This window comes from Lycorma delicatula, chromosome 2 (genome assembly GCF_047948215.1).
Source record: "Lycorma delicatula isolate Av1 chromosome 2, ASM4794821v1, whole genome shotgun sequence".
NCBI lineage: Eukaryota > Metazoa > Arthropoda > Insecta > Hemiptera > Fulgoridae > Lycorma > Lycorma delicatula.
In genome coordinates this window covers 192,470,001-192,486,504 of record NC_134456.1, presented here as the reverse complement: position 1 = coordinate 192,486,504, position 16,504 = coordinate 192,470,001, and the positions used below count along the sequence as shown (strand labels likewise).

The 16,504-nt window shown below is 33.2% G+C and overlaps 1 protein-coding gene across 2 annotated transcripts in view; it reads right to left on the bottom strand.

Annotated features, from left to right (window-relative positions):
• The window catches only part of LOC142319533 (uncharacterized), a 79,449-nt gene that overhangs the window by 42,352 nt on the left and 20,593 nt on the right, over positions 1 to 16,504 (bottom strand). For both annotated transcript variants that reach the window (XM_075356919.1, XM_075356920.1), the window contains exon 6: positions 14,428 to 14,553. In XM_075356919.1, the coding sequence (XP_075213034.1) occupies positions 14,428 to 14,553 (126 nt within the window). The remainder of the gene's footprint in view (positions 1 to 14,427; positions 14,554 to 16,504) is intronic.

Sequence of the window (16,504 nt, the reverse complement as noted above, 5' to 3'; positions counted from 1 at the left end):
AAACAATACTGAAATCTGAATTTAAGAGAGCATTAAAAGATTTAAATGGCAGAAAGGCTCCTGGAATAGACGGAATACCTGTAGAATTACTGCGCAGTGCAGGTGAGGAAGCGATTGATAGATTATACAAGCTGGTGTGTAATATTTATGAAAAAGGGGAAGTTCCGTCGAACTTCAAAAAAAGTGTTATAGTCATGGTACCAAAGAAAACAGGTGCAGATAAATGTGAAGAATACAGAACAATTAGTTTAACTAGTCATGCATCAAAAATCTTAACTAGAATTCTATACAGAAGAATTGAGAGGAGAGTGGAAGAAGTGTTAGGAGAAGACCAATTTGGTTTCAGGAAAAGTATAGGGACAAGGGAAGCAATTTTAGGCCTCAGATTAATAGTAGAAGGAAGGTTAAAGAAAAACAAACCAACATACTTCGCATTTATAGATCTAGGAAAGGCATTCGATAACGTAGACTGGAATAAAATGTTCAGCATTTAAAAAAAATTAGGGTTCAAATACAGAGATAGAAGAACAATTGCTAACATGTACAGGAACCAAACAGCAACAGTAATAATTGAAGAACATAAGAAAGAAGCCGTCAGCCGAATAAGAAAGGGAGTCAGACAAGGATGTTCCCTATCCCCGTTACTTTTTAATCTTTACATGGAACTAACAGTTAGTGATGTTAAAGAACAAGTTAGATTCGGAGTAACAGTACAAGGTGAAAAGATAAAGATGCTACGATTTGCTGATGATATAGTAATTCAAGTCGAGAGTAAAAAGGATTTAGAAGAAACAATGAATGGCATAGATGAAGTCCTACACAAGAACTATCACATGAAAATAAACAAGTACAAATCAAAAGTAATGAAATGTATTAGAAATAACAAAGATGGACCAATGAATGTGAAAATAGGAGGAGAAAAGATTATGGAGGTAGAAGAATTCTGTTATTTGGGAAGTAGAATTACTAAAGATGGACGAAGCAGGAGCGATATAAAATGCTGAATAGCACAAGCGAAACGAGCCTTCAGTCAGAAATATAATTTGTTTACTTCAAAAATCAATATAAATGTCAGGAAAAAATTTTTGAAAGTATATGTTTGGAGTGTCGCTTTATATGGAAGTGAAGCTTGGACAATCGGAGTATCTGAGAAGAAAAGATTAGAAGCTTTTGAAATGTGGTGCTATAGGAGAATGTTAAAAATCAGATGGGTGGATAAAGTGACAAATGAAGAGGTATTGCGGCAAATAGATGAAGAAAGAAGCATTTGGAAAAATATAGTTAAAAGAAGAGAGACTTATAGGCCACATACTAAGGCATCCTGGAATAGTTGCTTTAATATTGGAAGGACAGGTAGAAGGAAAAAATTGTGTAGGCAGGCCACGTTTGGAATATGTAAAACAAATTATTAGGGATGTAGGATGTAGGGGGTATACTGAAATGAAACGACTAGCACTAGATAAGGAATCTAGGAGAGCTGCATCAAACCAGTCAAATGACTGAAGACAAAAAAAAAATTCTATGTGACAATGACACTGCGCACTATGTGACAATGCATGCGCATGTGTGTGTGTGTATATATATACATGTGTGTATATGTATGTGTGAGAGAGAGAGAGAGAGAGAGAGCATATACACACACACATACAACATACATACAAACTGTAATATTTTACTATAAAATTTGGGGTGATTGTAAGTATATTATAGAAGAATACAGTTAATAAGAATATTAAATTAAAAAATTAGTATAAAGGTTGTATCACTTAATACACATAAAGCATCAGATGAAAATGATTATTCTGAATAGTATACATAAGTAGCATGTATCATTCAAATCAAAAACTCAGATGAAGGCAATAATAAAGTTCTAAAGTACAATTACCTAAATAAAATTTCCACCAAAGCACTTTTCAGGTTTGTTTTATTATTTTTCTTTTAATGAAGTAATACAGTTATTTATGATGTATATTTGTTACCCACTAGGATGGTCTAGGTTGGTCAGCCTGAGTCAGTACAAGACTACACCTCATTTACATGTCATAAATATTATCCTCATTTCATAAACCGTGGGACTGCTTGTTGTTCACAAGTTGAACAGATTGTAACATACAAATTAGGTATTGAAAATATATTAAATACAACAGATTACAATGTACAAATTAGGAATACAAAATGTATTAAATACATTTGTTAGTACAGAGCCAGATAAAACCGCTTTGTGATGGCTTATGAAACAAGACGTTGTCCAAACATTCAGCTGTTCACAGTTGCATTGTTTTTTTGCTAACTTTCTAAATGTACCTTAACTAATATTACATCTTTGCTTATAGTACATTGAGTTTTCTTGTAAAATATTTTAAATCGTTTTAATTTAATCTCATGTAGGGGAAATGTATGTAATTCTCATATACTTTGTTTCTGTTTAGATGCTAAAAGTTTTGTATAGCAATTATTTGTTTCTTTATTAATAATCTGCTGTTGAGTTTGATAAGTTGTTCTCGTATAACATTTATTTGGTTTAGGAACAATTTTAAAAGTAACAGATACAAAAAAGTTAACTGTATAAAGGTTCAGTACAGATGCACATTTGATGATCAATGTAAAGATAATTTTAGAGAAATTTTCACCAAAACAAATTTTTTATTTCTACAATAACTACTAGTGTCTTGGAAAAATGGATATGGGATGGGATGTATTCATAACATTTATAAAAACACATTTAAAAATTATACTTAATTTTTAAATTATCAATATACTTAAACTCAAAAGAGGTAAAAATGAATAAGCAGTGAAAGGGTTAGGAAAGTATAAATCCAGTTAACAATGAAGGAAGTCAAATTAACAAAGAATAAAAAAATAATTAAATGACATCCTATTAGCAAAATATAATAATTAAAAACCAGTTTTAATATTCACTGAGTGTTGCTTAATTATCTTTGACATTGCCATGAACACTTTCATGATGATCACCACTTCTTTAGAGTACAATTTAAAACACTAGTCTTTTTTTAACAGATTTAATTAGTTTGAGAATGGAGGAACCATTGTCATAAAAAAAAAAATGTTACATATTTCAATTATGATCTCATGAAACGTTGATCACCATGATATACTCATGATGTCAAAAATAATTGAAGTGCAATAATGATAATTTACATTTTTGTGATACTGTTTAAACATCTAACAAATTATTTTTTTCAAATAGTTCACTTTCGAACACGTTAGATCATTTATTCATCTGTCCATTTATCCATCTGCTGTTGTTTCTTTTTTCTGTTTTTATATCTGCCAAATACCTCTTCATTCTTTCTATCTCTTTCCTTCATTCTACAGAAAGTTCAGCACTGCTGTTCTTGCATTTTGGCGCTTCTTGGAACCTTTTGTTTTCATTTTTTAATATTCTCTTTAAAATTTCTCTTTCTCTTATAATTTCTTCAGATATCTTCAGCTCTTTTAGGTCTTCTTGGACTTCTGTGAACCATTTGCTTTTGGTTTTTTTTTACTTCAGAAGAAATCAAAATTTTATTTTATCAATCTATTGCAATTCATTCTAAATAAATAGGAGTAAAATGCAATTCGTCTTTAACTTATTGTGACTGACAGTTTTTCAATTTATACTAAAATTAAAGTTTGTTATTTGGAATTAATGTTACCTGATTATTTTGTAATTACCCCCTAAAATTTTTCTTATCTTTTTTCCTAGATTTTGTAGTAGACCTTTGTTGCACGGTCTTAGGGTTTCTGCTGCATAGAGTGTACCAGCTTTATCACAGTTTTATATAGTTGAAATTCCGAGTTCCACGATAAAGACCATTTGTTATATGTGTTTTTCATTAGCTGGAAGACTAATTCCATTTTATTACCTCTAACTGTTAATACTTTTTTATCTAAAGCATTCCAACTGATCCATTATTCGAGATATTTGAAATTATCCACTTTCTCTATTTTTTTTATTATTTATACTAAGGAAATTCAGACAGTTTATATCAATAGTCAAAATTTTCATTTTCTCAAATGCAATTTTTAGTCCCATTTTAGCAGCTTGTTTTTCTAATACTTTAATTTGTCGTTCAGCTTCATTCCAGTTTTTAGCTAATAATGCCATGTCATCAGCAAAACCTACACAGTTAATCTTTAGTACTTTAGTTCCTAGTCTTATTCCACTATTTTTGTCTAAATTTTTTCCATTCTCTATCTCTGCAAGAACACAGTTAAAGTAGTGGAGAATGTCCATCTCCCTTGTCTTACACCAGTTTTGATGGGAAAAAGATCTGATAATTCTCCCAAAAATTTTATTTTAGTGTGTTAATTAATATTGCTTTGATTAAGTTTGTCATTTTGTTATCTAAACCTAATTCTGTCAATGTTGAAAAAAGTGATATTCTATCTCCTCAATCGTATGCTTTTTGAAAATCCATAAAAATTATAGCATTGTTCTATTTTGACATTTACAATATTCCATAATATTTTAGAGATTATACAATCAAAAAAAAGGATTGCACAAGATCTATTTTTCCTAAATCCACCCTTATATTCACCCAGTTGAGGTTCGACAAGATTAAGAATAGCTTAAATAGAATCTTGTATGTAACTTCCAAAAGTGAAATTCCCCTGTAGTAGATTTCCAGTAAATTTTTTTCACTATTCCATGTTTCACTAAAACATTTGACTAGGGATTCTTTTGCATTTATGTTGGCCTTCTCCACATTTCTACTATAATTGAACTTTCCCCAGGAGCTTTATTATTAAGTTTTTTAATTAAGTTTTGAATTTCATCCAAAACCAGAGGTGTGGGGTTTCTGCACTATGGATATTAATTTTGAAATTTTAAATGTTTCTTTTGGTTTCTCACAATTTAATAAATCTTGGAAATATTTGACTAAGATTTTACTGTTATATGTGCGTTTTTACCTGTTATGACATATCATCTTCCAACAGAAGAGTTGGTGGATTAAATTTAGTTAATTTTTGTTTAAATGTTTGGTAGAAGTTGGGAGAATTATATGTATTAAAGTTTTGATTTATTTGGTTTAAAAGTTCTTTCTATTATTTTTCTTGACTTGTTTCATATTTTTAAAAACTTCTTTTTGGATCTTAAGGAAATTTTGCCTATTTTCCTCATTTTTGGTGCAGTTCCACCTTTGCCAGGCTTTTTGTCTTATCAGACTGTCACATTCTGATGTCCACCAATTGTTTATTAACTCTTTTACATGATACAATACTCTCTGTTTTTTGTATCATTTTGGTTTTAATGTTTTTCCACCTTCCACTTTAAATCTTCTGTTAATTTCAAAAATTTGCTGGCAAATTGTATTAATTTCTCAGGATCAATCTTTTTAGTCATCAGTATATTAGATTTCCTTCTTGTTTTGGGGAATTACTTAGTTTTATTTTCGAGAAGTAATGACCTAAATGTAAATTAGCACTTTTTAATACTTTAACATTTTGAATCTCTTTATAAATCTAATGATAAAAAAAATTCTCTTAAGTGGGGATTTGGTAAGATCCATGTTTTCTGTTTGTGTGGCAGTTTCTTAAAAGCTGTGGACTTTAAAATCAAATTGTGACTGGCAAATTTCTATTAATCTTTTCCCATTTCTACTGATTCTTTTGTGCACAAGGTATTCTCCAACTAGTTTCTTAAATGTCCTCTCCTTTCCAATCTGTGCATTACAGATTGCAATACAGTATTAATGTTTTGCAAAATGTCATTTAATTTATCCCAAAATAGCTGCACTTTTTCTTTGTTCATACAATTTCTTTGTTAATTGATGCATATCATTAACTATCATATACATTTTATTTATGCTTTTAAATGTAAGTAGTGAAAGTCTTTCGTTACACAATTCGACGTTTAGAATAGAATTTAGAATATTTTTGTTTATGATGAAACCAATACCTAGATGTGGCATGTTCTTCATTATTCTTGCACCTTTCTTACCTTTATAAATTCTGAAACCTTCCGTCAAAAACATTTTCATCTATAAAGCAGCATGTTTCTTGTAGAGCTGTGATCGTAACGTTTTGAGTTTTTGTGTCTGTTAGGTGTTTTAATTTCCCTGCTTTTAAAAGAGAATTTACATTGAAGATTGTAATAGTTAGGTGTTTTACACTTAATTTTGTTTTTAAAAGGTTTCCAAGTTGCTCTGATTCAACTCTGTGTGAGGTTACAGATTTCCCAGAATTTGGATATCTGCTTGCATACATTTGTGTGGTGGATTGGATACAATCTAGGTTAACATCATTCATATCCATAAATGATCATTTTTTTTGGTAATTTCCAGAGAAATTACAGAGATACAACGAAGGTTGTAAGCCTTGGATACTCAAGCCAGCCGTCCCTAACATGGGAAACAGATGCTGACCAAATGTCGCCCGATCCGGGAACAGATTAAGCTGGATTTCTTATTTTTGTATTGGTCCATGTGTGATATATTATTTGCCACCTACCCTGCATATCTTCATAGCCTTCCCCTATCCACCACCTGGGACGCAGGGTACAGATGATCCTCCAAAAATTTTTTATTATAAAGAATAAAATATTTCTTTATAATGAGTTTAATTTATTAACTTTAAATAATTTATTTTTATTATTCAACAATTATTTTTGTTAATATCCACAAACAAATACATACAGATGATTCAGGAGGAAGGGAAATAATTTGGAAACTGATTCTAAAGCTTGAAATAAGGAAAAAAGTTCATATAAACATATGTTAAAAAACACTGTTATCGAGTTATGGCTAGTGAAAAATTTTTTCCTGCATTTTAATTCCTCCGGTGAAATGAGGTTATACTGAAATTTTTAAAGCTTTACTGGTAGTGGTATTGCATTTGCCTATGCACACACACATGCACGCACCCACCCGAGGAAACTGAAATCCAGGCAAAATTTTTCATTAGCCATAACTCAATAAAAATGCATTTTCAGACATATGTTTGTTTTGTTCACAAAAAAATTAAGTGACACTACTTACCCATTTTATTCTTATTAACATTTAGCGCTTTTAAAGAAATCCCTGCTCCTTTAGAATGGATAAATTTATGTAACATAATTACAAAACATTAAAAAGTAGAGCTGCATACATACTACAAACAATATCTCAGTTGCTGCAGTAAAATAAACTACTTTGGTGCTATTGCAATTTATTGGTAATTGAAAATAATGCTTCATACTCGATTTGAATATGTTTTTAAATATAATTAAAAATTTTTAAATGATTTTAAATTAAATTTATTTTCCTCATCAAGTCTTAATATCCAAATTGTCAACTGTTTATCAACTACACATTCAATGTTGCTTTTTATTATATATATATATATATATATATATATTTTAAGAGCCAAAACCATAACAATTGTAGGTGACTAAACATCAATTACAAGTTGCTCCTCAAAACAACATACACTCTCTCAACAATAAGTTTCAAGAAAGTATAAGAGATTAGAATTTGCTATTACTGACTTATATTGAAAAATGTTCAATATTTGGAAATCGTTTCTACCTTCCCAAATGAGTTGTCATTTCTACACAAAATGTTGAATTACTTTGCACTCCACTTAATATTTAATAGATAACAGTTTTATTATACAAATTAGAATTAGATTTGATGTCATAAATAATGGTATATGGTTTTGTTGTTGCCAGTTTTAAAAGCAATTTTAAATAAACTTTTTATGAATATGTTCATGTTAAAATTAAAAAAAATTAATATTTATTTTCTTCCCATTATAGATCTGTTTCCCATGGTGCAAAGGCACATAAACATGAATTATTTTATCTATTTATTACATCATTTCTTCCTCCTACAGCTTTACACAATGTTTTGAAATTATTAATATTTTTTTTGGGTGGGGATGCAATTCAGCAAAAAAATTTTAAACAAAAGATGTTTATTTTATAATTTTTCACAAAAATGTTTTTTTTTTTTTAAATGCAATGAAAATCATCCCTTTTACTGCCTTATATAAATCTTCAAAATTAAAACATTTTTAGGGGTGGGGTGAAATTTAGTAAAAATGTTTTTGTTACAAAAGTTGTTTACTTTATTAATATTCACAAAATTATAAAATGTTAAAATATATAACCTTAATTATGCAGAATCTGGAGACGATTTCATTTTTCCTCCCTGTATTCCCACCCTCTGATGTTTTGAATTGAAAATTTAATAGCATAAATGCCCCTACTATAGAAATATTATAGCCAAGATTGGTAAAAATCTGCAAGTAGTTCTGGAGATATAAGGCGATTTACACATCAACATACATACGTAATCACATTTTATTGCAGAAATTTCAATGCCATTTTTCAGTTTTCTGTGGTCCTTAGAGGGTCAATTTGTCAAGATTTGGTGAAAACCAGATATGCCCAATTTTGATTGATCACCTTACTTTCCCTTCTACAAAGCTATAGCTGCTTTATAGACGGGAAAGTAAAAACTGAATTATAATAAATTTATTATGTTTCTAATGTGTTGCAATCTGTTCAGTAGTGAACAATAAGCAACCCCCCCACCATCGCGGCTCAATGTGATAAGGATGATATGAATGACAGGTAAATGAGGAGGTGTAGCCTTGTATAGACTCAGGTCAACCATTCCTGAGATGTGAGACTGATTGAATCCCAACCACCAGAGTACACCAGTATCCACTGGATAGTATTCAAATCCATGTAAAAGTAACTAACCTTTACTAGGATTCAAACCTTAGAACCTTCAACTTCAAAAATCAGCTGTTAAACAACTGATTTGCAACAATTTAACCATTAGACCAGTTTGGTGAGCTATTATAAAATTGTGGTGGGCTGTTATAAAGTGAACAAAACTTCTTTTACAAAATTTATCAAATTAAATCAAAACCAAAATAGATAAATAAGTTTTTTATCATAAAGAAAGAACTAGGGTAAGTAACTGAACACAGGCCTGTAGTTTCTGGAGAGAGAATAAATAAATATGACAAAAAATAAGTAAAAAAAATTAATAACATTGGAATACGCAAAATAAAATATGATTTTTAAGTCAAAACCTTGTTAATTTAGTCAAAAATAAAAGCAATAACAATCATTTATCGGTATCATAATAAAAAATTGTTTAAAAAAAAATTTACAAAGTACAAAGAAATTCAATGATAAAAAACAAACATGCAAAGATCATAAGTAAATAACTTAAAGCGAATTGATACAACTTTTAGATAACGAATAATTATACTAGTAAATCACTTTACTACTAAATACATGCAATCAACATTACAATAAATCTGTACTTTTTACAAAAGTAGAATAATATAATCATTCTGGTAAGATTTTAACTAGGCTTTCACAAAACCAACGTAATAAGTGTGGTATCAAAAATTCTCTGAATTGATATTAACTACTACCTCCAGCTATCAGCCTCAAAGTAGTACCTTTGAGTAATGAAAGTGGTGGTAGAAAAATAAACTACTCCCAGCAGTTATTCTATCTCTAAATGACTCCTTAATAAACAAGTATCTAGAATCTTTTGCATTTCTTTCAGCATTTCCTAACTAGGCTCAAAATGACAACCTTTCAGCTTAATATTTATTTTTGAAAACAGAAACAAGTTATTGAGAGCTATATCTGATGAGAAGCCCAAGAAAATGAAAAAAACACATTTTTTTAAGAACTTCTTGAAACATGTAAACTAATTACATTATGAAGCACTACATACCCATGCCTATAAGAATCAAGGTTTGGTTATATCCTCATTGACATGGCATAACCAATTCCCATAATTTCACAATGGTGTTAATGGTTTAAAACTGATTATCAAGGTCAAGCAACTTAATTTTGTATCTTCTAAGGAGTATATTCATCAAGAACTATCACTGTGGTTATCACTGTTATCACTGTTAACCACTGTTTTTTGTTGGTTTTTCCCGTAGGGAAAGGAAAAAGCTCTGCCAGCCTCCACCAGACCCACTCTGAAGGCAAGCACGGAGATCTAACCCGCTACAAAACCTCCCCCTCTGGTCGCTCAGGGGTTGGACCTAATCCACATGTTTTGCACACAACCCTTGCACAATCACCCAGCGCTCTTATGGCCACCTTGGGACAGCCCAAGCAGCATCCCCGAGGAGCCACTGACGGTTAATGACTCCAGAAAGCCCCCGCAGCTGGCTGCCCACAGCCATCCAGCAACAGCTATTCTGCCTGGGATTGACTACTTTCTTCCAGCTCGCCTTCTTTGTTCTTTTTCTACCTTAGATCTAACTATGGTAGCTAACACAGTCACTATTCTGTTCCAGGAAAACCTGTCTGTTAATATTATAATTATGATGTTATCTGCATTTACTGGACCTTGCTCCAGTATATGGCCCTAAAGCCCCTCCATCTTATACACAAGAATATTACATGATCAGTGGTATACCGCTCACCACAGTCATGGCAGGTCCCTGAAATTGCTCCTGTTCATTCTATGTAAATAGTTTCGAAAGCATCCATGTCCTGAGAGGAACTGGGTGAACTCATGACTGATGTTCCCATGCTTTCTCCATCCAGCTCCTCACATCGCAGCTGAGCCTTTGCATCCATCTTTCTGTAGCTGCTTCTTCTCATCTGTTATTCCAGGCTCTGAACATCATGTCAATATCCGTTTTCCTGCAACATGCCATTACGATGGAATGTCTCATTTTTGCCGGAAGATCTATTGGGGGCATCCTGGCCATTACTACCGCTGCTTCTGTACTTACTCTGCTGACTCAGCAATCTCTTGCTGTTGCAAGCTCTGTCCAGGGCACACATGCCCAAAAATTCCCTCCATAAAGCACTGTCGAGTTGTATACATCAGCCAGTAGCCTCCTCTTCGTAGTTCGGGGAACACCCTGGTTGCTCATCAACCTTGTTAATGCCTGGACATCCTTCTTGCCCTTCCTGACAGTTTCTTCTACATGGATTGTGAAGAACTGGTGCCCATCACCCACACCCTCAGATATTTTGCCACTGGGCTTGGATACACAGTTATTTCACACCCCCAGAATTGAATGGGGCTTAATTTCTGATGCCCTGTCATAACTACTACCTACACTTTGTCATCAGCCAGACAACCACCTCTTCACCTGATTTACTGCTCCTTCTCCCACAGCCATCAGCTTCTGTGTCACTAACTAGCACCAGTGCTAGGTCATCCGCAAATGCGACTGATGTGAGCCCCTCCATATAGTCCTGCTTAATATTCTGTCAAATCCTATGTTCTACAGGGCGGGGCTCAACACTGATCCCTGTGGAATACCCCTCTCACCGCAGAAACTTCATCTTGCTCTCCTCAGAGAACCCGACCACATATCTCTCCTTGAAGTATTGCTGGACTATTCTCCTTAAGTAAGACTGTATCTGCCATGGTATTTCATTAAACATGTTGCTTATATCTAGGTACATGGTCCACCATGTTACCATGACAGCTGACTGCACAATGTTCCTCACCCGTTCAATGGCATCCAATGTGGAACACCCGGTCCGGAAGCCAAACTGCTCTAGATGAAAACCACCAGAAGCTCCCATCCCTCTTTCAATCTATGAAGAATCATCTTGTTAAATAGTTTCACCAGGCAGTTTAGCATGCACAATGGTCTGTATGCCACTGGTACTCCCACTGGCCACCCTTCTTCAACATGACCAGTCTGGCTCCTTTCCATCCTTCCAGTATCCATTCATTGGCCAATATCATGTCCATAGCTAACAAGATCTTTTCTGGTACTGTCATTACAGTAATTACCACGACCTCCAGAAGGATCCTGTCAGGACCCAGACTTACCGCCCTTAATTGTTTTGGCAGCCTCAGTAGTTCATGTAAGGTAAACGGGACTGCTGAGCTTGCCTGAATCAGCTAGCCTCTTCACGCTCAGGGGCATTCTGTGAGCTCTGTTCTTGGGGTCCTGAGTGGCAACTCGCAGGTCAAGGAGCTGTATGGTATCTTGTCCATTCTTCTTGGAAAGGGGATCGTCCACCACCCGCACCATCCTGAAAATGTCTTCAGCCCAGTGTTGATTGATCATTGTGGGTACCTCTTCTTCATAGACACCCTCGTCCAATCTCTTTTTTAAATCCTCTGCTCCCACCCATCTGGGCGTTTCCATGGCCACATCCACCCTTCTCTTGGTTCTGGTGCCACAGATGCTGCAGATCACTGTGGTAACAGGGGAAGACAACTCCTGTAACAATTCAAGAAGCTGGCCGAAGTAGGCCTCACCAATTTCACCAGTCGCTTTAAGTCCGCCATGCGTGTCTTAATTTCAGTCTTAGTGTTGAAAGTGTCCTAGAGACCACAATGTCCCCACCTGTTCAGTTAAGCTCGTAAGAGTAGCCATAAATTCGTCCAAGTTCATAGCCAATTGGCTTCCTTTGCGTAACGTAATCAGAGGATCCACTGGTTTCTCTGAACCTGAGCCTCGACTCAACTCCTCAGCCGAGTTCCTCAGGCTCGCCCACATGCTCTCTTCTTAGCCTTCTTCAAGGTCGGGAAACCAGATTGATGGTGCTTGAGCTGTGGTCTGTTCTTCTCCATCTCGGTCTCGTGCTGTGGCAGCGAGACCTCAGCCCGCAACCCTCATCCTCTGAAGAACTTCGAGCTCAGAATCTAACATTCTATGCTCATTGAATATATTCTCTCTAGAGTGTTCTTCCCTCTATGAATAGATGGTGAAGAATCCATAGCAAAACTGCCATCGGCAGCCATTGCCCATGAAGAGCAGAGACCATGTGTCAACAGCAAGGGTAAACAAGTGCCTCGCACCTTGTTGCCGGACTCGCTGTCACCAGATATATTACCATGAGATCTGTCATACCCCACAGGTCCTCCTCCACTCACTGAGGCCTGGGAATGATCTTCATAGGAATCGGAATCGTCTACACCAGGCATCCCAAAAAAGTTTCTAAGTAAACATATAAACAATACTCAGCTGTTTGAAACAAATTTTCATAAAATAAAATTAATAAATTAATTACAGTATAAATCACTGAGATATGTGAAAACGGGCATGGGGCAATTAAAAAGTATAAGTAAACCCACCAAAACACAGAAAGTTCAAATATAATTAAAAATAACCCAAAATCAGTCTTCGTAAGCCAGTCTTTGCAAATCACTGTAACCAGGCGAAACAAGCCCTAGCAACAAGGAAACAGGATTTAACTAATTAACAAAACAATAACACAAGAAAATTAACAGAAACGCAATTAGTATTAACAAAGAACACGCACGAATAAATAAAAACCAAGAAAATGAAACTAGAACACTCAAAAATGAACACGAGTATGGAGCCGTTACTTATCACTTAAAGTCTGTCACTTGATAGCAGAATTCACTCACTGAAAATCAACCACTGTTGGACTAGCCCAATATCACTTGCTATTTGAATAAGACTTTTTGAAAAAATGAAGTATATTTATTTTTCTATAATGATATAAATATATTCTTTACAATAATGACATAATATGCAAATCATAAAGTCTTACGTGATCAGTATTCTAAACCAAAACCTCTAACACAATCATTCATGCAACATTTTTGAGCCCATAACAATGGTTTCATATCACTACCTTTACTTTACAATTACATTTACTTCATATACATATTAACTTTTTAAATTTTTTTAAAAGTTATTTTTCATTTATCATACTTCTGAAATGGCTTTACACACCAAACAAATAAATTCTTGACATCGTTTATTAGGTACATTACACATTTTGAATATTTGATATGTGATGTGGACCTTTATGTTCCAGAGAACATTAAATACACATTAGTAACACTAAAGTAACATATTCAAAAGAAGAGACGTATTAAAAATTCACCTTATCTTAATTAATAACCTATTTATTTTTACTTTATTACAAATTCATTTTGTGAAAATTAATAACACTGCTAATTTTTAAAATCTTAAAATTCCAACTAATTTTCCTGTCCCCAAAATTGGCATTTACCTTTGAAACTCTTAGATATCTTTTCAAAGGTCTACACATAAACAAAAGTATTTTCTTTTCAATTTTGCATAACTGATCATAATCAAGAACTAAAGCACATCCAAAACATGATTTCAACAAAGATTAATAATTATTTACAGATTGAAATATAGCATTGGATTTGGTTAAATTTTAAAATGTTTTGTAGATATACTTCATTTTTTCTTTATAATTTTGAGATAAGGGCTGAACACATATGTGGTAGGAAGAAAGTAATGAATAAGTAATTAGCTTCTGAATGCAACCCTGACACTAGTTAGCTGCTTGAATAGCCTGCATTAAAAAGATTAATTTATTTATTTTTATTTTTTAGTTAGTGTGAGAACATTTTAAGAGTAAATTCCATCAACAGAAATATTTTTTAAACAGAAGTTTTTAAAGCAACATCAAGAATAACCTTATGAAGAAAAAAATCTGGTGCTAATCAAACAAATAATAGAATAAACTGATACCTTCATCAGATGTCTCCTTAACACTTATATCTTCACCCATTTCTTGTATTTCTTCAGCAATTTCATTGAGAGAAGTATCGTTTTTAAGTCCATTCCTTTTTAATTTATTGGGTTTCTTTTTCCAATCTGCAACAGGAATTCTGGTTGATTTCACTAAAATATTAAAAACTTACCATTAACTAACTACAAATGCTACAGAAAAATACAAGGACAGTAGGGAAATTTGCAATACAATGGAATGGATCATCAGAGGCAGCTACAAGTCAGCAAATATTTAGATAGGTCCCAACCTTCAATGTAGCCACTCCAGTCACTGTCTCAGGGTCACTTTAGCAGTTAGTGAAGTCATCATGGTCAAAGTACTGGGCAATTATGGGATACAATTTTGCACGCAGGATAGTTCTCATACAATATCACTGATAGATAAAAAAAAAAATTTTTAATATCTCTAAGTATGATACCATTTCTTGAATTGCTTTTTTGCGTACATAACAGATTTGTAAATACAATTTTTCTATCACCCTTATTTTCAGATAAATTATGCTTCAAAAAAAATAAAGGGAAAATATAGTTAAAATCTGTAAAATTTATAATTTAGCATGGCCATACCTGTGTTAGAATGAGTTCGCTGATGCTTTTTTTTTATAAATAGCCTCAGATACATCCCGAATTAATGACCAACAGTAATCAACTGGCATGTTAGTATTCCATTTCCCTTTATAGCGGCTTTCCATCACCGAAATGTCTTGGTGAAAACGTTCATCGTGTTCGTCACTTACATCTTCGAGGTTGACTGCGAAAAAATCCAGATGTGAGTGGAGGAAATGTATTTTCAAAGACATATTACATCCCATAGCTCTGTATGAAGTAAGAAGTTGACTAACAATATCGTGGTAATTGTCAGATTTTTGTTTGCAAAGAAAAGTTTTACAAATGTCTTTAAATGAAGCCCAAGCTGCACTTTATACATTATCTACAAATATGCCTTCTTTAATTTTTACTTCAGTTACATTCGGAAATTTCTGCCTGATTACAAAAATCTGGGGCACTATCCTTCTTCATTGTTTTTATAAAATTTTTCATTAGTCCTAGCTTGATATGGAGGGGGTAAAAATATTTTTTGGGTTCAACTAAGGGCTCATGAATAACATTTTTCCCATTTAGAGTTAATTGTCTTGTTTCTTCCACTCTTTGGTAACATAATGTTTATCCCTAGACAGGCTGTCCCATTCGCAAAGAAAACATATATACTTAGTATAGCCTAACTACATGCCTAACAAAATAGCTATAACTTTCAAATCACAACATATGTTGCAGCTGTTTTTATAATTTATATTTTCAAGAACATCTTTAATCACATTATATGTCTAACAAATTATTACCATGAGCAATTGGTAACGTAGGATATTTGTTACTGTTGTGTACTAGAACCACTTTTAAATTATACTTGGACAAATGTATGAAAAGGTGCCAGTCCTCAGGTTTATGAACTTGTCCTAAGTGCAACATAAGTTCATCAATATTTGTGCAATAAACCAAATTATTTTCATCAGTAAAGTATTGAGAAAGTTCTTTTTGTCGGCTTTGAAAGCCCAAATTTTTTGTATTTTTTTAATGTAAATTCCAACATTGCAGTCTTGATCCTAACAGTTCAGCTTCATTTTTTGATAAATTTAAATATCTTACCAAGTCATTTAATTAATCTTGTGATATAAGATGTGGCTTATTGGAAGATAATTCAAAATCAAAATCATTGTTGTCTTTTTCAGTACTGCCTGATTCTTCATCGCTGCTTTCAAAACACACATTCACAGGTGGCTTATGAACTGAAATAATTTCACTGTTAGATACAGGCCTGATTGCAGATTGCAATGAAGGATATTTTACAGTATGTTTATAGTTTTTAGAAATTCCAGACACATTTGTTAAACAAAAGTAACAATTCATCATTACATGATCCTTTGGTTCACATCAAACCACAGACACACCAAATGACAAAGACTTCTGTGTACCTTTCAGCCATCCTCTTAAATATACTGAACATTTAGTGCATACTATAAGAGGAGCCCAGCTCTTA